This window comes from Marmota flaviventris, chromosome 19 (genome assembly GCF_047511675.1).
Source record: "Marmota flaviventris isolate mMarFla1 chromosome 19, mMarFla1.hap1, whole genome shotgun sequence".
Lineage (NCBI taxonomy): Eukaryota > Metazoa > Chordata > Mammalia > Rodentia > Sciuridae > Marmota > Marmota flaviventris.
In genome coordinates this window covers 27,345,864-27,371,513 of record NC_092516.1, presented here as the reverse complement: position 1 = coordinate 27,371,513, position 25,650 = coordinate 27,345,864, and the positions used below count along the sequence as shown (strand labels likewise).

At 54.4% G+C, this 25,650-nt stretch overlaps 1 protein-coding gene across 2 annotated transcripts; it reads right to left on the bottom strand.

Moving 5' to 3' along the window:
• Positions 1 to 384: 384 nt before the first annotated feature.
• Rfc2 (replication factor C subunit 2) lies at positions 385 to 17,489 on the bottom strand. 2 transcript variants are annotated; one of them, XM_027948648.2, is made up of 11 exons: positions 17,276 to 17,476; positions 14,982 to 15,051; positions 12,855 to 12,896; positions 12,514 to 12,620; positions 9,932 to 10,033; positions 7,749 to 7,849; positions 3,933 to 4,090; positions 3,776 to 3,841; positions 3,362 to 3,442; positions 2,225 to 2,338; positions 385 to 722 (listed from the first exon to the last, which is right to left on the bottom strand). In XM_027948648.2, exons 1-11 carry the CDS (start codon positions 17,380 to 17,382, stop codon positions 612 to 614), a joined length of 1,059 nt encoding a protein of 352 aa, XP_027804449.2. In that variant the 5' UTR covers positions 17,383 to 17,476; the 3' UTR covers positions 385 to 611. The 2 variants fall into 2 exon arrangements, with proteins under 2 accessions (XP_027804449.2, XP_071461659.1); XM_071605558.1 differs by lacking the exons at positions 385 to 722; positions 2,225 to 2,338 and adding an exon at positions 2,345 to 2,935 and having other exon boundaries at positions 17,276 to 17,489.
• Positions 17,490 to 25,650: the final 8,161 nt, after the last annotated feature.

Below are 25,650 nucleotides of genomic sequence, written 5' to 3'. Positions count from 1 at the left end.
CACACATCACCACACAGGAAAGGCCACAGGGCGAGCTCTCTGGTCTAGGCCTTCCGCTGGATGACCCAGCCCCCCAAGCCCTCTCCCCTCCCCTCTCCATCTCATCATCCCTCACCCACTTAGCGGAGCTTTGGTGGAATCAGGCTTTGCAGTGGGGGCAAGAGGCCCCCCAGCCCACCCCCTGTCTGGAGAGCGCACCCCTGCTGTTCCGAGAAGTCTTAATTTTGCAGGAAACCACAGCAAACCCGCCCTCACCCACTGACCTGGGCCCTTCCAGCTTCTAGAAAACGGAGATTAGCTGGTCCAGCCCGTGACCTAAGTGGCCTTTCCACCTGGGGGCACACAGAGGGGGCTGGTTTTCCGGGAGGCCCCGGGAGTCAAACGCAGCAGATACAGGAAGGCTTTATTAGCACCGGCCAGCGGGACAGGGGTCAGGGCCCTCCCGCTGCCCACACATCCGGGGCCTGGCGCTCCTGCAGAAGTGGTCAGGGAACATGGGAGCAGGTGAGCTCAGTCGGAGGCCCAGCGCCATCGTGGGGCATCTCCCCGTCGCAAGGTGGAGACCCCAGCGTTGCAAGGGCAAGGCCTCTTCAAACTGCAGCCTGGACGCGCTAACTGGCCACAGGGGCTATTGTCTTCTGACACAGCCTGGCCAGGAGCCCCGCCATCTGCAGGAGGGAGTTCACGCCTTCGGTGACTTTCATGTGCGTGTATCCAATTTCCTGAAAAACAAGCCCAATTCCAGTCAGGTTAACAGACAGGGAGGGTTTGCTGTTAGCCTGAGCTCACAGCCTGCTCCAGCCGGGAGGGAGGCAAGGGTGTCGTGGGTCATGTGCAACTCAAGCTCAATTTACTTCCAAAAGGATGAAAAATATTTCTTTGAAAAATACTGTTAAGAAAAACATTTTTTTTTTACATGATACTTTATTTATTTTTAGGGGGTACTGAGGTCAAATCCAGCACCTTGCACATGCTAGGCGAGCGCTCTACCGCTGAGCCACATCAGCCCCAGTTAAGAAGATTTTAAAAAAGGAGAAAAGAAAAAGAAAAGCCAAGCTAGGAGATTCATAAGTTCTCTATGTGACTCTCTGAGGGAGGACTCTCACCCAGGACGTGCAAAGAACCCTCCAACCCAGCAACGTGCTGGGCCGGCTCAGTGGCAGAGCGCTTGCCTGGCACTTGGGGGCACAGGTTCCAACCTCAGCACCACATAAGAATAAAGTTATTTACAAAAAAACTCAAAAATGGGTAGATGTGCACGATGCTTTGTCAGAGACCACAGATGGCCACTAAGCACCTGCGAGTGTGCTGGACAACGTGTACCTGAGCCTGGTGAGGTTCCACAGCCCACCCACAGGCGGCCCCACTGGCAGGAGGATGACACCTCCCCGTGCCCATGAGCTGCAGCCCCAGCCTGGTGGTCTCTGACCTGTGTCCCACTGGACACGTAGCTGCACCCGGGGTCTATCCAAGAGACACGACAACATGGCATCCACTCTGCAAACCCTCCAGGTGGCTTTGTCCACAGCAACCCAAGTGTCCCTCGCCTGGTGACGGACAGCGGGGGCACACTCACGGGGCAGAACACACTCAGAACAGAGAGGGCTGGGCTGCCCTTGGGCCTCAGCTCAGTGAACCCACAGGCGACGCTGAGTGCAGAAGCCAGACTTGCGAGAAGGCTCTGCAAGATCCCATTTGCATGACATTCTGGAAGTTTCTGTCTCCAAAACAGAAGACATGGGGGTTTCTAGGCTGTGTGGAAGGAAGTGACTTCAGAGGGGCATATTGATTTTTCTGATGGGAATGGCAGTCGTGTTTACATGCCTGTCCGTCACTATAATATCTAAAGGACTGAACTGTCCTCTACATGAAAGACATCTCCATCCACCCAACCTTAAGACACAAAGGGCCAGGGACAGCTCAGCGGCAGGGCCTTGCCTAGCACGCACAAGGCCTGGGGAGTGTCCCAAGCATTGCACTCAACGGGTCAACCCTCCCACTGCCACTCACTCAGTGAGACCTGGGATGCAGAGAGCCACCTGAGGGTGCCCAGGTTGCTGACTGCAAAACCAACGAGATGACTGCCCCACCCCTAGATAGCCAGCCACCCTCTCTCCCACCGTGTCAGGGGACACAATAGACATCTCTGCGACATCAGTCCTGAAACAACAAAGAAACTTGAACGCTGCGCGCATCTTTGAGGCATTTCTGCCCTCTGACCAACCTTGATAAACTCCAGCTTCAAGTACTCGGCCATTTGGAAAGTTTTACACACTCGAAAGATGTTGCCGATGACATCCTCTGGCGAATAGCCCAGATGCCACAGGTGGGCCAGGATCTAGACGGAACACAGCAAGGTCAGAGCCCTGTCCACGGCCAGGTACCTGGGAGCCGGGCAAACCTACGCCAGTCAGGCCAGCACAGGGCTGGGGCAGGCCACGGGCCAGACAGCCCACAAGGTTCCGAGAACCACCTGTCCCCACGGGGATGCTGGGGGCCTCACAGGCCTCAGGCTGACCACACCCTGATCCCAGGAGCCAGTTTAACTCAGTTCTCTGCCGCCAAGAAGGTACTGCAAGACAGTCCACCACCAGGTCCACCACCTGGCCACGTCATGGCTGCCGGGAGCCTGCGACACTGTACCAGCTCCTGCTGATGGGTGAACCTAGGGCAGAACCAAGCCTGCCGGGCAGCAACCTGGGAGTCTCGGCCTCCGGCCTCCTGCCTCCTGCACGCAAACCAGGGCCTGGAGACAGCCGCTGCCTTTATGTCTTGGGGCAAACCCGAGGTGGGCTGCTCTGCGTCCACAGATCCGGAGGCTCCTCAGGCCCAGCCAGGGCGCGCACCTCAGCCCCCGATTGGTGCTCCACCTTCCCACCAAGCTGCCCAAGCCGAGGCACGCTCCACTGCGTGTGCTGGGCCTAGAAAGGGAATCCTGTGGCCAGACCAGTGTCTGAGTCCCACCATGGCCCGGCGGGCAGCTACAGGTCACCCGGACCCCAAGTGTGCCCACAGACTCTGCCCACGGGACCAGGCCCTGATAGATAAGGCCCCTCCTGGCTGACGGGGATGGCTCAGCCCCACAGTGCCCATCTTCATGCTCCCCAGGAGGATGAGGGACACAGGTCCCCCTGTCCCTGGGGAAGATGGTGTCCCTGGGGAAGGTGCTGGGCTGGTGACTCTGGGTGACAGATTTCCCCACGGGAGGATGTCATTAAAGCCGAAAGACACACTTTCAACCCCAGGCTGACCAGCCAGTGCAGTGTGGGCGAAGGACTGGCCCCGAGAGACCATGGGGCCCTGGTCTACAGAGCGCTCCAGCCTGGGGCCCAGGAGAAGCCAAGCCTCGGGGTGGGCGCACCTTGTAGGCCTCGTCGACGTCGCCGTGCACGCAGTGCTGGATCATCTCCTTCACCAGCAGCGGATGCGGCTCGTCGCAGACCTGCCGAACCAGAGAGGCGTCAGGAGGCCCTCGCTGCTTACACCAAAGTCTCCGGCAACAGAAGGAGCTCTGGGAACATCCCTGTCGCCACCAAAGAAGTCCCCAAACAGAGCAGCTTCCCCGACCCAGGGCTCATAGATTCCCATCCATGGGACACGTCCAGCTCCTCCTGCCTCCCAGGACGGGGAGGACTTAGTGACAAGGAGGTCACAGGAGAGCAAGGCGTGCATGTGCCCCGGGGTCCTCCTCAGCAGAGGCCGAGGCCAGCCCCGCGTCCCAGGCCAGGCATCTGTCCCTTCCTGAGCGCGGGTGAGGACTGCCGGGGTCCCGTACCTTAAACACGTTCTCACTATTGATGAAGCCAAACCCCGAGAAGGTGGACTGCAGGTTGTTCAGAGCCTGTGGGGGACAGAAGTGTGGCACGGTGACCTCCCGCCTCCCCTCCTGCAGTCTGAGGCGGCGCCCGCCCTCCAGCCCGGCGCCCACACACCTGCCGCATGTCCCCCTGGGCAGTGAAGATGATGGCCTCCAGGCCGTCGTCCGTGTACCGCACCTCCTCCTTCTCCAGGACACTCACGAGCCTGGCCAGCACCTGCGCATCCGTGAGCTTGGTGTAGCGGAGCACCGCACAGCGCGACTGGATGGGCTCTGGGCGGAGACAGGGAGGGGAGGGTGAGGCCCGGCAAAGGCCAGCACCACCTGAGGACTGCGGTCACAAGGACAGCTGCGCCTTCCCTGCTGCCGGCTGGTGGGTGTGCAGGAGCCACGGGGAGGCCAGGCAGAGCCGCCAGTGTCCACTGAGCAGCACAACCGTGTCCAGCTCAGCCTCCCACAGGGGCAGCCGGCCTCCGAGACAGTCCACATGCCACAAGCCCCACAGGCCAGTGCCAGCCACCCAGCAGCCTCCAGAGTCAGGCCCCCAGGTGGCCTACAGCTCGGCCAGGCGGGGGTGGCAGCGGACACCACGCAGCCTCTGCGTGGCAGGGCCGAGGGCCGGAGATGAGCGCTGCCCCCTGCAGCTCTGCCTGTCCTGCGTGTTAGGCTGACACGGGGCCACCCACCTGTCCACACCAGCAAGGTCCCCCGACCCCTGCGCTTCTGCCAAGGACAAGCTTCACCAGTCCCCAAGGCCAACTCTCTGCCTCTCACCCTGCACCTGACCTCCCGCTGGCCCCTCGCTCTTCGCCCCACCTCCCTCCCTGAGGGCTCTTCCCACTGACGACGTCCCCTTTCCCAGTCTGTCCCATCAAGTCACAACCACCTCACACAGCACCCCCACACCGGCTCCCACACATGGCGTAACACTGGCCAACCCGATCTCCAGTCTGAAGCGCCCCTCAAGGTCCTCACACCCCAGGTCACGCACCCTGCTGCTCTGTGGGTGCAGGATGCGCCCACGGCCTCCCTCAGCGCGGGCTCTGGAGCCGCGGAGGCTGGAACAGCCTGGAGACGGTGCTTCAGCAGAGCTGTGCCCCAGGCTAAGGGCCCCAGGCTGGACGAGGGACCCGCACAGCCCAGGGCAGGGGACAGGAGCTGGGGAGGGGCCAAGGCTGGGGCAGACACACCTCGTGCCAGGCCACCGCTGAGCAGCAATGGGAAGGTGAGCGGGGCAGAGGGTCCCAGCAGCTCCAGGGCCACCCTGGCAGCCACCGGGGTAGAAGCCTGGGCCACAGCAGCAGGTCGAAAGGAAGGAGGGAGCCCCGGCCTGGGCTGGGGGCAACAGGGGCTGGGGAGGCCACTGCACCGGGAGACCCTCAGATTTGACTTGCACCAGGACAGAGGGGACGTGAGCACTGGAAGGAGAACATGGGGGGACTTGGCTCGTCCGGCTGGGGAGTGGCCTGTGGGGACAGAAGTGCTGGGGCAGCTCCGCTCTACCACGTCCATCCACAGCAGGCAGGTGGCCTCCACCATGGGGTCTGTACGTAAAATGCGACCAGCTGCAGATGGGGTGAGACCTTTGAGAAAGCCTAAGGCCAGGTGTGGTGATGTGCGCCTGTGACCCCTGAGACAGGGAGGCTGAAGCAGGAGGCTCGCTCGAGGCCAGCCTTGGCAACTTAGCAAACCCATCTTAAAATAAAATGAGAAGGGCTGGGGCGTGGCTCAGGGGTAGAATGCCCTTGGGTTTGATCCCCACCACCACCAACAAACATGTAAAAAAAAAAAAAAAAGCAATTAATATTCAAGCTACTCTAGAAGTTTCCTTTGATAGAGCTCTTTCTCTCTCTTAAGATGAGCCTCTTTGGGGCTGGGGCTGGGGCTGAGCTGTAGAGCGCTCGCCTAGCACTTGTGAGACGCTGGGTTCAATCCTCAGCACCACATAAAAATAAGTAAATAAAATAAAGAAAAAGAAATAAGCCTCTTTTAACTGGGACTTCCCTCTGTGTGATTTTTCTTTTAAGATGTACCATAAGCTTAATTCGCAGAAATTTTAAAAAGACGAGGAATCAAGCAGGCATGGCCTTCCTTAAAGAAAGCACCACGGGTTGGGAGGCTGAGACAGGAGGATCGTGAGTGCAAAGCCAGCCTCAGCAACAGCAAGGTGCTAAGCAACTCAGTGAGACCCTGACTCTAAATAAAATACAAAATAGGGCTGGGGATGTGGCTCCGTGGTTGAGACCCCCTGAATCCAATCCCTGGTGCCGCCCCCAGCCCCCCAAGCTCTGCAGCAGCCGGACCATGGACCATTTCCTCTGAGGCAAAAACCCAAATGTCTGTATACCCCTCTTGAAAATGAAAATAGTCACGGGGGCAGGGGCTGCAGCCCAGTCGCACAAGGAGTGCCTAGAGGCTCAGGCCCTGGGCTCCATCCCCAGCACCACCAAAAAAAAAAAAAAGAAAGAAACAATGATCAAACAGTCTGAATGCGAATGTATCGGAGATCAATCTCCGGGAAGGGGAGGCCAGAGCCTTTCCCAACCACCAATGCAGCTGCCCAGCACCCAGCGAGCTCGGCAGCACAGGCCGCTGCAGCTGCACGGAGGGGTGGTTCTGCCCTCAGAGGCCGGTCCCTGCAACGTCAGGGAGACACCTCCACACTCAGACCTGCTCCCGCATCTCTGAGCCCCATGGGAGGTGGGAGAACAGAGCATTCCAGCAGCACTGGGCGCCGGGGCTGGGAGCCCTGATCCTGGGCTGAGAGCCCCAATCCCAGGCACTGCCGGCAGGCTTGGACGCAGCTGCACGCACGGCCTGGGTGGAGAAGGGAGTGCCAGGTGAGTTCCCATGGCTGGGGATCAGCAGGGCAGAAGTGAGACAGGTACGGGGACAAGAGAGCCCTGAGGACACCAGCTGAGCGTGAAGCCTGCAGCATAAAGGGGAGGAAGTGAACACACCCCCCCCCCCCCCCCCCCCCCCCCCCGCAACTGCGAAAGGCCCAGGAGCGAGGGGGCAGGGCAGACGCTGAGGTCACCCACTGGAGCTGCGGCAACTGAAAGGCCCTGAGCAAGGGGGCAGGCGGACGCTGAGGTCAGAGACAGGATCGAGTGTAAGAATCCAGGGCAAAGTTGGGCGCAGTGCCACACGCCTGCGATCCAGCAGCTGAGAGGCTGAGGCAGGAGGATCTCAAGTTCAAGGCCAGCCTCAGCAATGTAGAGAGGCCCTAAGCAACTTAGTGAGACCCTGTCTCAAAATAAAAAGGGCAGGGGATGTGGCCCAGTGCTTGTCCAGCACCCGCGGGACCCTGGGTTTGATCCCATACCTCGCACACACGCAGAAGCGGGAGAGGGCAGCACACGGAGCAGGGGCTCAACCCCAGCTCTCCTCTGTGCTGTGTGACTGGGCAAACTACTCAGCCCCTCTGAGCCTGCTTTCTCCTCTACAAAGAGAAGCTAAGGAGCTAGAGGCGCAGCTCCGCGACAGAGTGCTCGCCTCCAATGCTGGAGTCCTCAGGTTTAATCTCCAGCTCCACAAAAAATACATAAATCAAGTGAAGCTGAAGGCCGGGTGTGGCTCGGCCAGAGAGCGCTGCTTGGCCTGTGAGGACCCGCGTTCAGTCCCCAGCTCGGCCACAGAACAGGAAGTGAAGCTGACAGCGTCGCCACAAAGAGCTCCACCTAAGGCCTGACTGCATTTCAAAATGTCACGCGTACGTGATGGACGCGTCACTTCTCAGTTCTGAGGACATCCAGGGGAGCTGGCTGTGAAGATCCCACGGCGGCTGGGCCTGGCGGGCAAGAAGGCCTCTCTGCTGCTTGAAGCCCGGCCAGAGCAGGGGTGCAGCCTGCGGGGCAGAGCTCGCCCCACGCCGGGGCCTGAGTCTGCCCAGGGAACCAGCCGCAGGCCCGGCCACGCAGGCTCAGCTCACCTATGATCTTGTCGGAGGCGTTACAGGCCAGAGCGAAGCGCGTGGTCTTGGAGTAGATCTCCATGGTCCTCCTCAAGGCCTGCTGGGCTCCATCCGTCATGCTGGGAGGGGACACACGAGGAGGAAGTTACACCTGGGCTCGGGCCCAGGCCACAGCCTCCCCACAACAGTTCAGCATGCACCACACACCCCAGCCCTGGGCAGGGGTCTCCAGCACCAGGCCACCCCCCCCAGTGGGAAAGCCCACGAGCCACTCTCCGGGTCAGATGGCACCCGGCGCCTGCAGCACCAGAAATAGCGCCCTGGTGAACGCATGAGGCCACTGTCTCCAGGGCTGCTGCCGCCATGCCTGCCCAGGATCTGTCTGGGCCTCAGGAGGGCAGGCTACACACAGGCCTCAGTGCAGAGGCCCTGCGTCCATCACTTGCTGGACCTGGGACTCAGGCAGATCTTCCCAGCCTCAGTGTTACCACTTACAGGTCGGAGATAATGAGGCTGCCTACTTCAGAGGTTGTCAATTAAATGAGATACTGCTGTGTGCAGTGATTAGCAAGCGCCCAGCGTAATGTAAATTAACACCCAAGTGTTAATAGGTGTTATCTGTCATTAGTACTCTAGACAGTGAAATGGTTAGCATCTATCCACACCATAGAATATGACATGACGATTCAAAACCATGGCTGGACGTGATGGCTCATGCCTGAAATCCTAGCTATTTAGGAAGCTGAGGCAGGAGGATCATAAGTTCAAGGCTAGCCTGGGCAGCTTAGCGAGACTCTGTCTCAAAATAAAATGCAAAGGGCTGGCGGTGTAGCTCAGCAGTAGCATGTATGAGGCCCTGGGTTCAGCCCCCAGTACCGCAAAAAATAAAAAATAGGGCTGAGATTGTGGCTCCGTGGTAGAGCGCTTGCCTTAGCATATGTGAGGCACTGGGTTCAACTCTCAGCATGACAGTAAATAAATAAATATTGTGTCCAGCTACAACTAAAAATATTAAAAACAAATTTAAAAGTTAAATAAAAAAAATAAAAAATCTGTTTGCAACTGGCAGCTGGCACAGTGGTGCACATACACAGTACCAGCTACTCAGGAGGCTGAGGCAGGAGGATCACCGAGCCCAGGAAATGAGGCCAGCCTGGACAACACAGAAAGACCTTGTCTCAAAAACAAGAACAAACAAGGGCTGGGGTTGTGGCTCAGTAGTAGAGCACTCACCTAGCCCATGTGAGGCTCTGGGTTCAATCCTCAGCACCACGTAAAAGTAAATAAATAAAATAAAGGTATTGTGTCCAACTACAACTAAAAATAAAATTAAAAAAAAAAAAAAGAACAAAACAGAACGACAACAAAACACATCCATAATGAGATTATAATGATGGGCAAGACCCGGTGGCACACGCCTGTCATCCCAGCAGCTTGGGAGGCTGAGGCAGAAGGATCACAAATTCAAAGCCAGTCTCTGCAATGGTGAGGCCCTAAACCCACTCAGTGAGACCTTGTCTTAAATAAAACACAAGCAGAGCTGAGGATGTGGCTCAGTGGTCGAGAGCCACTGAGTTCAATCCCTGGTACTAAAAACAAACAAACAAAAAAGATTCTAAGGGTGTGGATCATGGCTTATAACGTTAAAAGGAAGATGTAGGACCCACAAATGAGAGATATTCGACTAGTAAAAATAAAAGTGCAGAAAAAGAAATAATGCATGGTGATGATGACATTTTTTGGGGGGTGGGGGTACCAGGGATTGAACTCAGGGGTACTCCACCACTAAGCCACATCCCCAGCCCTGTTTTGTATTTTATTTAGAGACAGGGTCTCACTGAGTTGCTTAGCACCTGGCTTTTTGCTGAGTCTGGCTTTGAACTCAAGATTCTCCTGCCTCAGCCTCCTGAGCTGTTGGGATCACAGGTGTTTGTCACCATGCCCGGCTTTTAGACCAGTGGCTTTAAGTTAGCTACAAAGCCAAGGTCTGAGGCCCCTGGTCAACTGCTGTCTGAAGATGTGGTAAGCAAACCCACCTCAAAGGTGGTTCTTTCTTGTGTGTGTGCTGCTGGGGGTTGAACCCAGAGCCTCGTGCATGTGAGGCAGGCGCTCTACCAACTGCAGTATGTACCCAGTCCCCACAAAGGTGATTCTTCTCCTGTTCTAACAAAGCCCAGCAGGAGCCTCGGCCAGGTGCACACCTGTCTGCCTCGTCCAGGATGATGATCTTGTGCCGGCCTTTGGGAAGGGTGACCTTCTGTTGAGCAAACATCTTGATTTTATTCCTCACAACGTCGATGCCCCTGGAACAATAAACCAGAATTGTAAGTCACCTTTTGAGGCAAATTCAGTCCCCTTCACAGGGACTCTGAAACCTTCTCAACCACCAGGGACTACAGGACTCAATTTTAGTTTTTTAATTTCTTTTTGGGTTAATTCTCACGATTCAGGAGGACTGATATTTCAGGGCTTCTCTTCTCCCCTGCAGGGCTTCCAAGGACCAAAACCACCATGTCCTGACTTTTGGACAAAATAAAACTCATTTTATCCTGAACCACCACCGGGACCCCGGGGCCCTTCACAGCCGAGGGTCCCTTTGGGTCTCAGTGCTCACTCCTCCTGTGCCCTGGCGCAGCAGCTGGCCACCCGTCATGCCAGGGACTGCTCCATCGCTTATTCCCAACTGTGCTGAAGGAGGCCAGGGCGGCCGAGGACACCGCGGGGAAGGACGCTGGCGGTGCTCGCCCCGCAGGGCCTGCTCCTGGTGCGGGAGGGGCTGGGCCAGCCTGTACTGTGGTGCTAGAACGGAATCAGGGTTCAAACACACCAGGCCACCTAGGCCACCGAGCCACACCCAGCCCTAGACTGCCATCTTCGTGGTCCGGGAGGTTTCGTGGACCATGGCTGAGAATTTACATGGCCACTGCCCGGGCCTGGGCTCATGGGTGGGGTGTGCCGGGTGAGCAAGGCCCTGGCCACCAGAACAGCACACTGAGGCCTTGTTCACCTCAGCAAAGGGAAAAATGAGCAGTTTTCATAACGGTCAGATAATCACCAAAGGCTGCCCAGACCCTGGCTGCAGCACCAGGGATGCCACTGGTGTGACACTGACGGGTGGCCCCACCTCAGGCCGTGACTCCAGTAACTCAATCAAGGCTGGACAGCATGTTTCTTTTTTCCTTTTTGTGTGGTGCTGGGGACTGAACCCAGGGCCCTGTGCACACAAGGCAGGCGCTCGACCAACAGTGCTCTGTCCCCAGCCATGAACAACGTCCCCAGCCCCAAACAATGTATTTCTAAAGAGAAAAAACAAATCTCTTTCCATCTCTGTAGACACAGGACAGGAAGGACCTGGTCACACCACCCCCTGGACACCGCATCTTGCTCACCCATACGATAGTCCTCCTCTGTCCTCAGGACGCCCATGAATCAGCACTCACAGTCTGCTGACCAGTGTGCTGGCTGTGGGCTAGACCCAAGGTGTCCCCCAGGAGCTAACAGTGACACAGCACTAGAGGGATCAGAGGTGGAGGGAGGGGATGAGAGAGCTGTGACCTGATCTGCTGGGTGGTGACTGTGGGCAGCTGGGGAATGGCTGGAGGAGGTGGCTCACTGGGGGCAGGACATGCCTTTGGGACTCATTTTGTACCTGGTGGGTGGAGCTCTCTCTGCTTCCTGGCAGCCATGTCCAGAGCTGCTCTCTTCCCCTGGGCCCACCCACCATGATGCTCCGCCCCACCTGGGCCCAGAGTGATGGAGTCAGCCGTCTATGGCTCTATGGCTCGAGAGCCCCAGGTGGACTTTCCCTCTCCTACGATTCTTGTGGCATCTTTGGTCACAGTAGCACGAAAGCTGACTAAGCCAGGGTTCCCTGTCTTTATGATGCTCCCGCCCAGCACTTGTGTGGTGTGGTGTGTGATGACTGAGAGCTGGCAGCGGGTGTGTCCCTACAGGTGACAGGAAGGGAACAGATGCCCGCCATTGAGAGGACGGAGCAAACCCTAAACAGATATACCCAGTGTTGGTGAGGACGTGGGGACATGGGGACCCTGTGCACAGCTGGCAGGGGTGTGAACAGCCACCTGGTAGAGCAAGGCGGCCGCTCAACCACCAAAACCAAACAAGCCACAGGACGAGGCAGGTCCACTCTGGGTGTCAACCCTTTCCCCATAGAATCAAAGGTAGGGACTTGAAGAGATGCTTGTCCCCCAGGGTCACAGAGCCGCCACTTGCCATTGCCAAAGGACAGAGGCAGCTCTTGTCCTTTTCAGAGACAATAAACACAACTTGGAAGGACACACGCGGGGCAGGCATTCCCCAGCCAAGAGGAGGGCGGCAAGCTCGCTGGTGCTCCGGCCACATGGCCTGACCAAGCAGGGACCAGGGACGGTGGCGCGACTCCTCCACTCCTCAGACCTGTGGGCTCTAGCAGGCAGCCAGGCAGCGGGGCTTGGCGGGGAGCAGGCTGGTTCTGGCACAGGGCTCCAGCTCTGCCAGATGCCACCTGCAGGGAGTGCAATCCTGGGGACATGCTTGGCCCTGCCTGGTGCACACCGAGCACAGGGTGACGGTGGCCATTTTCGCGTTATGTCTACTTCACCACAATTTAAAATGATTTTTCAAAACTTCCCACCAAAACACAAAGGAAAACAGCAAGACTCTCAGTCGGCACTTGGACAGGCGGGCACCAGAAGCACAGGGCTGGGCAGCGAGCTGAGGCGCAGCCGGAACTGCGAAGGCGGACCCCACCGCCATCCCCACCTCACACCCAGCCCAGGCCCACCTGTCGTTGGAGGCGTTGAGTTCCAGGACAGCGTCCTTCAGCGCAGGGCCCAGCAGAGCGCGGGCCAGACACAGGATGCTGGTAGTTTTGCCAGTTCCCGGGGGACCCTGGGAATGAGGGCTCCTGTCAGAGCTTCAGGCCACCAGAAGGCCCCCAGGGTGCTCCTGGGCCACTGCCACCCCCAACTCCCACCCTGCCCCACCCTCAGCACACAACCGCACAGTACAGCAAGCGACCCACAGGCCTCCCCATAACAGGATCGAAATGGCCCAGGGCCTTTCTGGGGAGGAAGGACAGAGTGCAGAGGCACTCCGTGGGCAGCACCAGAGCAGGGCACTCACCGCAATGATGATATTGGGCAGATTCCCTTCTCTCGCAAAGACCTGCGGGAAAGAGGCTGATTAGAATTGGCTAATCCAAGCTGGGCACAGTGGCACAAGCCTGTAATCCCATCAGCTTGGGAGACTAAGGCAGGAGGACTGCAAGTTGGAGGTCAGCCTCAGCAACTTAGCAAGACCATGTCTCAAAATGAAAACTAAAAAGGGCTGGGGCTGGGGCTCAGTGGTAGAGCGCCTGCCTTGCACCTGTGAGGTACTGGGCTCGACCCTCAGCACCACAGAAAAATAAAAAAGATATTTAAAAAGAAAAAAAAAAATAACACTTAACCCGTAGGCCCAGGGGCCGAGTCTCCCAGCGCACAGACCCATGTGGTGAAACACGTGTGACTCACCTCTCCAGGAGGATGGCTCGTGGGACTTGCACCTCAGCCCATTCAAAACGGAACTCATCAGCCCTACAAACTTGAAGCCCAGCCTGTGCTTCTTCTCCCACGGACTCTCCAGCCCTCCAGGCCCATCCAGATGGGACCTGGATGGGCTTGGAGGCCACACTCGCCCCTGGCCTCACGGCACCGTCACCACAGCTCTGCGGCCTGCCTTCCCTCCTGCGCCCCAGCTCCTCTCCCTGTGGCGCCCGCTGTCCCCTCCTGGAGGAGGGTCACTGTCTCCTGCTTCTCCTTCTGCCCCAGGCCAACTCATTTTTCATGCTGTAAGTACAATTATTTTTCTAAACTACACAACCACTGAAAGCTTTGCCAAGCGCGTTGGCTCACACCTGGAATCCCAGCTTCTCCAAAGCTGAGGCAGAAGGATGGCCAATTCGAGACCACCAGGGCAATTTAAGGAGGTCTCGTCTCAAACTAAGACCAAAGGAAAATAAAGGCTGAGGAACGCAGCTCAGTAGCAGAACCCTTGCCTGCCACGCACAAGCTCTGGGTTCAATCTGCAGTATAGCAAAGCCCACCCACCAACCCATTCAAACTCCAATTTTACCTAACTGAAACCCTGGGGTGACTCCTTCCTGTCCTCACCTTCTTTTTCAGTGCTGGGGAACAGAATCCAGGGCCTCTACATGCCAAGCAGGTGCTCCCCACTAAGCTCCCTCGGCCTGAAGCCCAAACGTTTTTTATTGTAGCTGCAGTACTGGGGCTTGAACCCAGGGCCTCACGCATGCTGAGCAAGCAGTCCACCACTGAGCCACATCCCCAGCCTTTTTTAATTTTCCGAGATAGGGTCTTGCTAGGTTGCTTAGGGCCTTTCTAAGTTGCTAAGGCTGGCCTTGAACTTCAGCCTCCAGAGCTGCTGGATTATAGGCACTCACCACTGTGCCTGGCTTCAAGTATTTGTAAAATTAATAAATCAAAATAAACCTGATAGTTAAGCCCCCGCTTACTGTAGAGACGATCTCTGTCATTTCTCAAGCAGCTGGGCTTCTAGATTGCACGGAAAGACCTCCAAGGCTGAGAATTCAAAGCCTGCTCTACGGCCAAATGGTTCTGCATGTTCTTCCTCGTGTCGTCCTGAAGGAGGCTGCCTTGTCACTTAGCCATCTAGCTCCTCCAGGCAGGGGGCTGGCAAAGGATAGCCAGTTGGGGGTGAGGGTGGACAAATCCTCCACGAAGTCTGTTTTTGTAAGTCTCCTGGCTAAGAATGGTTTTCACATTTTTTTAAAAATATTTTTTTTAGTTGTCAAGGGACTTTAATTTATTGGTATGTGGTGCTGAGAATCAAACCCAGTGCCTCACGCCTGCTAGGCAAGCGCTCTACCACTGAGCCCCAGTCCCAGCCCTGGTTTTCACATTTTTAAAGCATTGTTATTTCGTTTTGTTTTGTTACGAGGGTGCTGGGGACTCAATGCTGAAGATATTATCTGGCATTACAGAAAAAGTTTGGCTCTTCTGCTAGAGATGGATAAGATCAAGTCTGAAACTTCTGAAAAGCCAGTCCTTTAAAACCACTGATGGTTGCCACCAGAGCTTCCAGTGTCCCTCAGATTGAATGTCTTCTATCCCTTGATTCTTCTGGATTCCTGGTCTACTTTTCCCTCACTGAGTTGACCGTCTTCCTCTAAATGTTTTGAGCTTGTCAAAGAAGGACATCAAAAGACAGCATTTTTTAAAAGCCACTCACCTCTAGCCGGCTCACAGTGTCTTCATTCCCAACAATTTCATTCAGCTTTATTGGCCTGTATTTTTCAACCCTGTTTTTAAGAAAATGTATAAAAATACCGACAAGGTTATCTTCATGCAACCCAAAAGAAATCATTAAAAGGAACAGGCAACATGGTACATGCCTATAATCCCAGCAACTCTGGAGGCTAAGGCAGGAGGATCACAAATTCAATCCCTGCCTCAACAATTTAGCAAGAACCTTAACAACTGAGCAAGAACCTGTCTCAAAAATGAAAAAGGGCTGATGATGTAGCTCAGTGGTAGAGCACCCTGGGCCAATCACCACTACCAAAGAAATAACCAGAGCCAATGGACACAAGTTTCATTTAGTGAGGTGTCCAAGTTTCGTTTGAAAAGTGAAGTGCATGAAGATGGTCCGTCCACCACAGCCGACGCCCATCAAGGCAGAGAAACACGCTACAGCTGGACAGGGGCCAGCACCGACTACATGGAGCAATGTGACAGTGCAAGGTGACACGGTCTGCACATGCAGCCCGACATCGTCAGGTCTGACAGATGTGGCGCACCTGGAACTCTCTCATCCCTTACCTGCCAGTTTCCACAGGTAGGTGCCATACACACAGCCATGACGGCTAGATGGAAACCAAGGCCACCCTGTCATCCCATGAGCCTGTGAAGTGGACAGGAAAGTGGCCTACTCACACCACTGGCCTTTTAAATAAGAAGCTATGCCAGGGCTGAATGGCCCACACCTGTAATCCCAGCGACTCAGGAGGCTGATGCAGGAGGATGGCAAGTTCAAGGCCAGCCTGAGCAACTGTGTGAGACCCTATCTCAAAATAAAAATAAGAAAGGGCTGGGGCTAGAGCTCTGTGGTAGAGGACCCCTGGGAACCACAAGAAATAAACAAGCAAACCATGTGCGGAAAGAAAATGCCTTGCCCCAGCTCTGAGCATAGGTGTGGCAGTGTATTTGTAACAATTTAACCATCAGGACCCCTCCTTTGCATTGTATATTTTTTGTTTGTTGTTTTTTAATGAGGTGCTGGTGATCAAGTGCAGGCCCTTATTCTGGCTCCCCAAGCACCCTACCACCAAGCTACACCCCAGCCTGCCCATTACTAAACTCCCTGGTTTGTGTTGCACCCTGTACAGGTAAGGAGGGTCTACTCCAGCTCCAGAGACAGCTATTCTCAGAGGCTAGCAGGAGAGCACCTGCTCCCACCCACTCATTCTCTAGACTCCGCCTCTTCCAGGGGCCAAGCACTGTGAAGGAGTTAGGTAGGGGCTCAACAAGAGGAAAGCAGAAGACACAGGGATGAGCAGGACATGTTCCTGCCCCCAAGACTTCACCACCAACAGGGAGACAGAGCTTAGCAGAGCCCACTACAGTGCCAGTCTGGTTACATAAACCAAGGGCTGTGGAGTCCCAGAGGAGGGAGAGAATTAGTCCTGGGTGCATCAGGAGCAGACCTGGACCTGTTCCCTGAAGGGCAAGTCCACTTTTCTGCAGGCTGCCCCTGCTGGAAGCTCCTCCAGCACACAACCTGTTCACCTGTCAGAGCCTCATCAGAGGCCTTCCTGACCACCAGAGCTACTGATTTCTCCCTCGGAGCACCTGTCTTATCAAACACACAGTGCATTTACTGGTCTGTTTATTGGTTTATTTATTTATCGGTGCTTGGGACTGAACCCAGGGCCTGACCCAGCCAGTGAAGGTGAGCTGCACCCCCAGCCTGCCCTTGTCTGTCTATTCGCTTTGCCTCTCTGTCAACTGTGAGCTCCTTGACAGCAGTGGATGTGCCCTTCCCGAGTCTCTCAGGCATCTGGACAGCGCTGTGCAAGAGGAACAGAACGTGGGCCGTGTGTGTAAAGTTTTCTGGTGGCCGTATTAACAGGTAGAAAGAAGATGGGTAAAGCTAACTTTCACAGTACCATTAACCGACCCTAATACGCAATCAGAGTACCCTCGTTGTCAACATGCAACCAATATTAAAACAAAAACAAACAAACTGCGACTAAGAAAACAAAAAAGTGGGTGATCACCCGGGTAGTCCTGACTGTCCTTAGCACTGCTGTGCAGGACCGGCCACTGCAGACCCCGAGTGGGCTCGGAGACCCGTGTCCCTCGCCTTCTGCAAACCACAATCCCTTCGCCGCCCCCCGGCCCTCCGGCTCTCCAAGGGTCCCCAGGACCAGCCCGGGTCCCCCATCGTGTTCCCCCGGGGCACGGCCCGCTCTTCGCCCATCCTCACGTCCATATGAGCCCATTATCTACGCCCTGGGCCCTCACCACGGCAGCTCGTAGTGGCCGGAGCCCCCAGAGGCCTTGCTGGGGCCAGGCGCAGAGTCCTCGGCCCCGCGGTCTGCTGCGCCACTGCCGCCAGGCTGCGCCTCCATTCTCGCGCCTCCACTTCGCGCCGCCCGAGACCCCGTCTCCTGACGTCACCACGCACGCCCACCCCCTTCCCCAGGGGATGCGGGCGCCACTGTCTCCGCGCCTGCGCAGACGGCTCAGGCCCGCCGGCGCGCCGACCGCTAGAGGCCGTAGTTGCGATGGGAGACCCGGCGCCTGCCCGGGAGCCCCGGATGCTGAGCCCCGGATGCCAAGCTCCGCCCGCGCCGCCTTCAGGGAAGGCAGGTCGCTCCGCGAACTGACAACCGCGTGACTAGGCGCGAGACGCCCCGCCGCGGGCCCAGAGCGTCTTCCCAGCGCCTGCGACGCCCTGTGGGCGGCGCTGCCCGACCGCCGCCCGGCACGCGGACGGGAGGGCGCGGGCGTCCGGCGCCGGGAGGCGGGAGCGCGGCCGCGGGCAGCTCCCGGAGGTGGCGTCTGCGCCGCGGCTGCGTTTGCGCCGGACGCTGGTTCTCCGCGGTTCCCGCCCGGCCGCGAGGTGGGAGCCCGCACCGCCTGTCCGCAGCGGGAGACTGCCCCGCAGAGGGCTCGGCGGTCACTCCCGAGAAGCGGACGCTTCGCATGCACAGTTCTTCGGGGTTGATTTCTACCGTAGCTCAAGTGTCACAGGAACGATAATGAACGATGATGAAAGTGACTGTCACTGCGCCCTTGCTGTGCCGTACATGCTGGGTGGGTGCTCGTGTTATGCCCAGCTGGCAGACCAGCATCCAGATTGGCAGTAGTTAATTTGTCCATTGTCATTTGGGCTGTAAGTGTTGGAGCCAGCATTCATTCCCCACCACGGCGCCAAAGCTCTTGGTGTAAAATTCTGTTTTATTGCACTTAGCATGTTGTATGTGATTTTTGTCTTTTTTTTTTTTTTTTTTTTTTTTGCAGAGAGGGAGGCCCTGGAGATTGAACCCCGGGACACCCTACCACTGAGCTACATCTCCAGTCCTTTTATTTTGAAAAAGTGTCTCCAAATTTCTGAGGCTCTTGCTAATTTGCTGAGACTGGCCTCGAACTTGGCTCGAACTTGGGATCTTCCTGCCACAACCTCCCGAGTCACCTGGCTGCGTCGTAATTTCCTGATAAAAATTAGTACTAGTTGTCCTAGGAGTGACTCCATAAGAGAGCACTTGCCCAGCATACCTGCGACCCTGGGTTCACACCTGTGAAAATGAGGGAATGTTAGTTTCTGAATTGAAGCAAGGATTGGGACCTGTTGAGGCGCAGTGCTTAGCACAGGCCTGGAGAGCCCTGAATGTTCAGTGTCCTTAGTGATCAATGAGAACTATGTTTCCATAAACTAGATCTACAGGGAAGAACTGGGTCGCTTTGACCAGAGAGGACAGATCACATCCCCATCCTCAGAATTCTCATGTATAGAGGTAGCTGACCTTCTCTCACAGACAGCTGATTAGTCATTCAAATAATAATGGGTTCCAGAATCTGTACTGCAGATCTTTTTCTATTTTTACCCCTTTTTTTGAGTTTTCTCCCCCTACCCCTGCCAAGAAATGTCCGTTTATTCTAGAGTGTATTGGAGAGAACATGGCTGCTGTCATACGTTTTCACGCCTAAATCAGTGCTTCATCTTTCCAAGCTGTGTGGCTCCTGGAAGACTGGCCACAGACCCTGGACCCTGTCTGCTCCTCTATATGCAGCAGGCACAGCCTGGCAAGAGGTGGGCACAGCTTCCCTTTGTGTCCTCCCAGGTGTGGGGGAACAATGTGCTTCTTCATTCTGTTCACATTTTTGCCAGTTGGGCAGACACCTCAAATGACTCACATTCTGGAGCATTTTTTTAATGACAGTAATCATTCAGGTCTCTAGATCCAGGACTCTCAGCTTGTTTCTGGGGACTGAACCCAAGGCCTTGTGCCTGTGAGGCAAGCGCTCTACCAACTGTGCTATGTCCCCAGCCCCAACTGTTTTTTCTTTTTTATGATTAGAGAATAAAGCTTGAGGCTGGGGTTGTGGCTCAGCGGTGGAGCGCTCACCTGGCACAGGCGAGGCACTGGGTTTGATCCTCAGCACCACATATAAGTAAATAAATAAAGGTCACTCAACAACTAAAAAAATTAAAAAAAAAAAAAAAAAAAAAAGAATAAGGCTTGATGAAGACTCTCTCCCGAATATTCCCCTTTCAACTGACGGAGCTGTCTTGGATGGCTTTAAAGTCGCCATTCGCCATTCTGGGGTGGGGGGGGAATACACATTTTTCTTAAATGTAAACATTGCTTAAAATTCCTCTTTGTGGCTTGTCCTTGGGATGGTTCCCATGTAGCAATATTCATATTTCCCTTATAAATCAACTGTCACACGTTCTCTTCCTACCACATAACACACTTTCAGTCTGCAGAAAATGGTGTTTAGGGAGGTAGAGGCAGGAGATCGAAAGTCCAGAGCCAGTGTCAGCAGCTTATCAAGGGCACTATCTCTAAATAAAAGGGAGGAGGGCAGGGATGTGGCTCAGTGGTTAAGCACCCCGGGGGTTCAATCCCCAGTACCAAAAAAAAAAAATGGTGTGTACTTCCTTCTCCTTTCATGGCTCTTCTCCAAAGCCCCTGCTCCACAAGAGGCCCCCTAGAGCTGCAGGGACTCAGAGCCTATCCCTGATGTGTTGGAATTCTAGGAGAGCCTGGGGAGGAGGTGACCTCTGGGGCAGAACTGCACTCTCAGGACATTCCTCTCTTCCCTAGACTGAGCCTCCCCACTTCCTGGACTTGGGCCCAGACAGAGCTGGGAGCTGAAGACTTCAGCCACTCCCCCAGGGCCACACGGCAGCAATATTGGGGACCCAGGAGTGTTGGGAGACCACAACTCTTGTGAAATCACCCCGAAGCTGGGCTCCCAGGCTCTCATCACCAGAGGGCAAAGCAGACAAAAGGGGAAGAGGGTGATAGGAGTTGGGGTTGAAAAACAGAGCCCTCAACCTAAACCAGAACTTCCAATAATTTTTTTGTACTGGGGATTGAACCCAGGGGTGCTCAGCCACTGAGCCACATTCCCAGTCCCTTTTATATTTTATTGAGACACAGAGTCTCACTAAGTTGCTGAGGCTGGCTTTGAACTGGCTTACAATCCTCCTGCCTTAGCCTCCCAAGTCACTGGGATTACAGGTGTGCCCCACGGTGCCTGGCCCAGTAATATTTTCAAATAGGACAGGCAGCAGATCTTGGTTAAAATGACACTTTAACTTTCACCATTAGAGTATCGCCCCCTTCCTGGGTGATGTTGCAGAATTCAGCGCTAAAAATCTGTTGACGTCCCAAACCCAGGGCTACCAGACTCCCCTGCTTCCTGCCCACTGCAGCCTCCTCTGGCCCAGACACCAAGCCGGTTGGCTGCTGGCCTTGTGTACATTGGAGTTTTAAATTTGTTATCTAGTTTTTTATGATTTTGAGCTAATTTTCTTTTCAAATGGTGATACTAGTTGTGTGCAGTGGTGCACGCCTGAAATCTCAGGGGCTCAGGAGGCCAAGGCAGGAGGATAATGAGTTCAAAACCAGCCTCAACAACTTAGCAAGGCCCTAAGTAATTTAGCAAGACCCTGTTTCTAAATAACACATAAAAAAGGCTGGGGTGTGGCTCAGCGGTTAAGCACCCCTGGGTTAGATCCCTAGTATCAAAAATAAAATAAAATGTTTCCCCTAAACAGTGTCCCATGTCCTTAAGTTTTCTAGTATTCTCATTCGCATTTTCAATATTAAAGGTTCGTCATGAAGTGAAAAATCTTATTTCTTAAATATAACTGCAGTACAAGGACTTCTTATCTGGGTAAACTGCGCCTGAATTTTGCTCTGATCAGGGTTATGGCACTTAGAAGCTGGTTAAAAATCGCTTAGCCTGGGTCTTGCTCTCTGCCTTTTAACACATTCTGGCCAAGTGGCCACTGCCATTGTAGGGAGGGACAGCCAGTCCAAGCAGCAACCAGATTTTTGTTTAATTCTAATTACCTAAGAGTTAGAAAAGGGACTGGCTGTTTGTTAGTGTCAGCAATAGTCAACAGCCCTGCTGAGGAGGGTGGGAAAGGCTTTGTGGGGAGGGCCGCCCACCTGAGATCTGAACTGCACATCTGGAATTTGGTGGCTTGCCTGGAAGGCCTGCTAGCCGCGGCCTGCCCTGCTCCTGCCCGTGACCCTGGCTTCTCCTTCACTGTACCTGCCCCAGTCGATAATGATCTAGACCTTGTTTATGGTGGCCTTCTCCCTGGTTGACGGAACTTTCTTGGTCCTGTGCACCTTTGTGCCCTGGGTCCTTGTCACACCTGGCCCAGTGTCAGGGAGCTGCCTGTCTCCTGAAGGCACCAACAAATCAATGAATGAAGTGATCGTTCAGCAAGAGGGTCCTGGAGCACATCATGGCTAGATCACTGGGGAGGGCAGATGGGGATCAAGAGAGGGGGCCGTTGGGGGCCAGCAAGGTCGCCATGGCCTGTTAAGAGCATCCAGATGCCCCTGAGGGTGTCAGGCCAGAGGCACTGACCCAGTTTGTATTTTAGATCACTCTCCTTCCGGTGGCAAGTGGCCTGGGGGAAGCAAGGAGGAACTATGTGTGGACAAGTTTGTGTTTGCTGTGGGATGTTGACTGATTGAAAGGGGGTCTCATTGTGCTGCGGGCTGGCATGGCACTCCTGGGCCCCTGCCATTCTGCCTCAGCCTCCCAGGTGGCTGGGACTACAGGCAAGCACCACCACGCCCTGCTAGATCACGTAGTCTCTGAGTTTACAGTTATGAGACTTTTCAGGCCTCCTGAGAGTCACACCAACACTCTTGCGCCTTACCAACAAGATCCTGCAAAATTTTGCTTCCTTTTTTTAAAAAAAGAGGTGGCTGGGTACAGTTGTGCACGCCTGTCATCTCTGTGTCTCAGGAGGCTGAGGCAGGAGGATTGCATGTTTGAGGCCAGCCTTGGCAACTTAGTGAGGCCCTGTCTCAAAATAAAATAATAAAAGGGCTGGAATGTGGCTCAGTGGTTAAGCACCCTGGGCTCAATCCAAGGTACCAAACAAAAAAACAAAACCAACAACCAAGAGGTAACGCCTCCTGGATACCACTGAAGCTCTCCAGCCAGTTGGCTCCTCTTCCTTTTTCCACCTGTACTTTACAGAAAAGGAACTGAGCCAGGTGCGGTGGGCACGCCTGTAATCCCAGCAGCTCCGGAGGCTGAGGCAGGAGGATGACGAATTCAAAGCCAGCCTCAGCAACAGCAAGGTGCTAGGCAACTCAGTGAGACCCTGTCTCTAAACAAACTACAAAATAGGGCTGGGGAGGGAATCAATGGTCAAGTGCCCCTGAGCTCAATCCTCGGCGCCAAAAGAAAGAGGAAACTGAGCACAAGGAGGTCAAACTCTGGTCCCTGAGGTCTCCTGGGGAGTGTGAGGTGGGGTCTGGATGTCACCAGGAGGTCAAGCCCAGGGTTGCATGTTTCTTTTTGTTTCTTTATTGGTACCAGGGATTGAACCCAGGGCACTTAACCACTGAGCCACATCCCTAGCCCTCTTTATATTTTATTTAGAGACAGGGTCTTGCTGAGTTGCTTAGGTCCTCTCTAAGTTGCTGAGACTGGCCTCGAACATGTGATCCTCCTGTTTCAGCCTCCTGAGTCTCTGTGGAGGGCTAGGGCTGGATGTTTTGTATGTTTTGTACTTTGAGGCAGATGATCCATCCCTATGATGTACTCAGATTTTCTACAAATTGAATCATTTCACTATCACTGTCTCTGACACACGTGTGTAGGTGTATTTCTTCTTGTAGAGTGTAAGTTCTATGAATTGTCACCTCCTGCTCACTTGCTGAATGAATGGATGAGCCTGTGTCCTGTGCTGGGGTCCACTGTGCTTCTTAGATAGTAAATGTAGGGCAGATGCCTGGAAATGGAGTTGCTGGACCCCAGGGACAGACACCTTCAACTTAATAAGTGTTGTTAGGATGACGTTTTGCAGAACTGATTTTGATAAATTCTAAAAGAAAAATTCAGGGTCAAGGTAGAGCAAAAGTCCAGGCCCCACGAGGCCCCTAAGGTCTGGCCTCCACACAGCATCTCCCTGGCCTCCAGTTCCAGCTCCCCTACCCTCACATTCTCCATTCCAGCCACACAGGCCTGCTTGCTCTAAGCTACCTCAGGGCCTTTGCATGCATTGTCCCCTCACTCTAGAATGTCCTTTCCTGTGATGTCCATGTGGCTTGTGCCCTGGTCCCACTCAGGACTTGGCTCATTGAGATTCCCCTATTCCCTGCCAGCCATTGTGTTCCTGTCTACCTTTTCTTTTCTCTATAAGATGCACCCATAGCAGGTAAATATGTTTGTATGTGTGGTGTGCGTCCCCACTAACACAGAAGTTCCGAGACAATAAGGGTTTTATTCATCTTGGCCACTGCTCTTGCTGAAGGTCTTGAACAGTGCTTGGGCCTCAGCAAACATCAGCAGAGGTCTGCTGAGTGGGTGACTAATCAGGGCACTGCAGGAGCACACATGTGATAAAGTAAAGCAAACCTTCTTGCTCTGTGGTTTGGTTTTTTTTTTTTTTTTTTTTTAATGTGGTGCTGGGGATGGAACCCAGGGGGATGCCTGATAGGGCAAGTGCCCCACCACTGAGCTGCACCCTACATGATGCTGAGGATGGAACCCAGGGGCACTTAACCACTGAACCATGTCCCCAGCCCTTTTAAAAAATATTTTATTTAGAGTAAGGGTCTCACTGAATTGCTTAGGGCCTCACTAAATTTCTGAGGCTGGCTTTGAACTTTGGATCCTCCTGCCTCAGCCACCTGAGTGGCTGGGATAACAGGCATGTGCCACCTCCCCTGGCTTGTTTTTCCATAAAAAAACAAAATATGTATATATTAGTTGTAGATGGACACAATGGACACAATTCCCTTATTCTATTTATTTATTTTTATGTGGTGCTGAGGATGGAACCCAGGGCCCCATACAGCAAGGCAAGCACTCTGCTGCTGAGCCCTAGCCCCAGCCCCTTGTTGTTCCATTTCAATGGCCTCAGCACCTCTTATCTGCAGGAGCCCTGCATTTTGCAGGACAGGGAAGGGCCAGCCCCATCTTCAGATGCATCTTTTAAAAGACACTTTGCTTCCAAGGTGGCATTTTAAAGCAGTGAAGGCTGGCGATTTCAGAGGGCACCTGTCCTGCTTTCCATGTAAGCCACAGGAGCGCTTCTTAGATCACCTCCTGGAGCAGGGAGCCTGTGGCGAGAAGACATGCCAAGGTCTTCCTCTTCGCTGCTTTGTTCGACTGTAACAATCTGGAAACTCTGAGAAAGGCCTCACTCACACTTCCTGGCCCTCTTTAATAATCCTTTTTAAAAGAACAAATTTTCCAAATGCCTTAGTGTCACCCGCTCAGAGGCCACGTGGCAGTGGATGACCCAGAGCCTGTGGGTGGGTGGGCTGACTGCCCCTGCCGCTGTTCGGGCTGGGGGCGGGGTGCAAAGCTGGCGGAAACTTGACTTCTCTTTTTGGTCTGTTGACTCATTCCCTTCTTCCTGTCCTCAGCCAGCCTGCCTGCCCTGGCCCCATGTCCCATTTATTCCCCCACCAGTGCTGGACGAGTGACAGGGGTGCATATTTATTTGTTTGCCAACCTGCTATGCAAACATATGTACTTTGTGTGTGTGATGTAATGTACACAGTACATGTAATATTATCACATGTGTGTACATATAATTGCTATTTACACTTTTAAAAAAATATTTATTTTTTTGTAGTTGGATACAATATCTTTATTTTATTTATTTTTATGTGGTGCTGAGGATCGAACCCATGGCTTTGGGCATGCTAGGCGAGTGCTCTACCATTGAGCCACAACCCCAGCCCTACACTTTGTTTTTGGTACTGGGAATTGAACCCAGGGGCACTTAACCAGGGAGCCTCACGCCCTCAGCCTCTTTTTATATTTTATTTAGAGACAGGGTCTCGCTGAGTTGCTAAGGACCTTGCTAAGTTGCCGAAGCTATCCTTAAGCTTGGGATCCTCCTGCCCCTGCCTCCTGAGTCACTGGGATGACAGGCAGGCACCACCACGCCCAGCTAATTTTTATTTTCTTGATAAGCACAATTAATTATGTGCGTGGGCCTTTTGTATTTCTTTTTTGTGACCCATCCGTCTATCCATGTTTCCTTTCTATACAAACTATAAACAAAGCCCTGTTGGGGAGCCACCTGTCACACTGGAGCCAGGGGGTAGCCAGTGGTAAGGTGCCTGTGCAGCACGGGCAAGATCCTGGGCTCATCCCCAGCACTGCAAAAA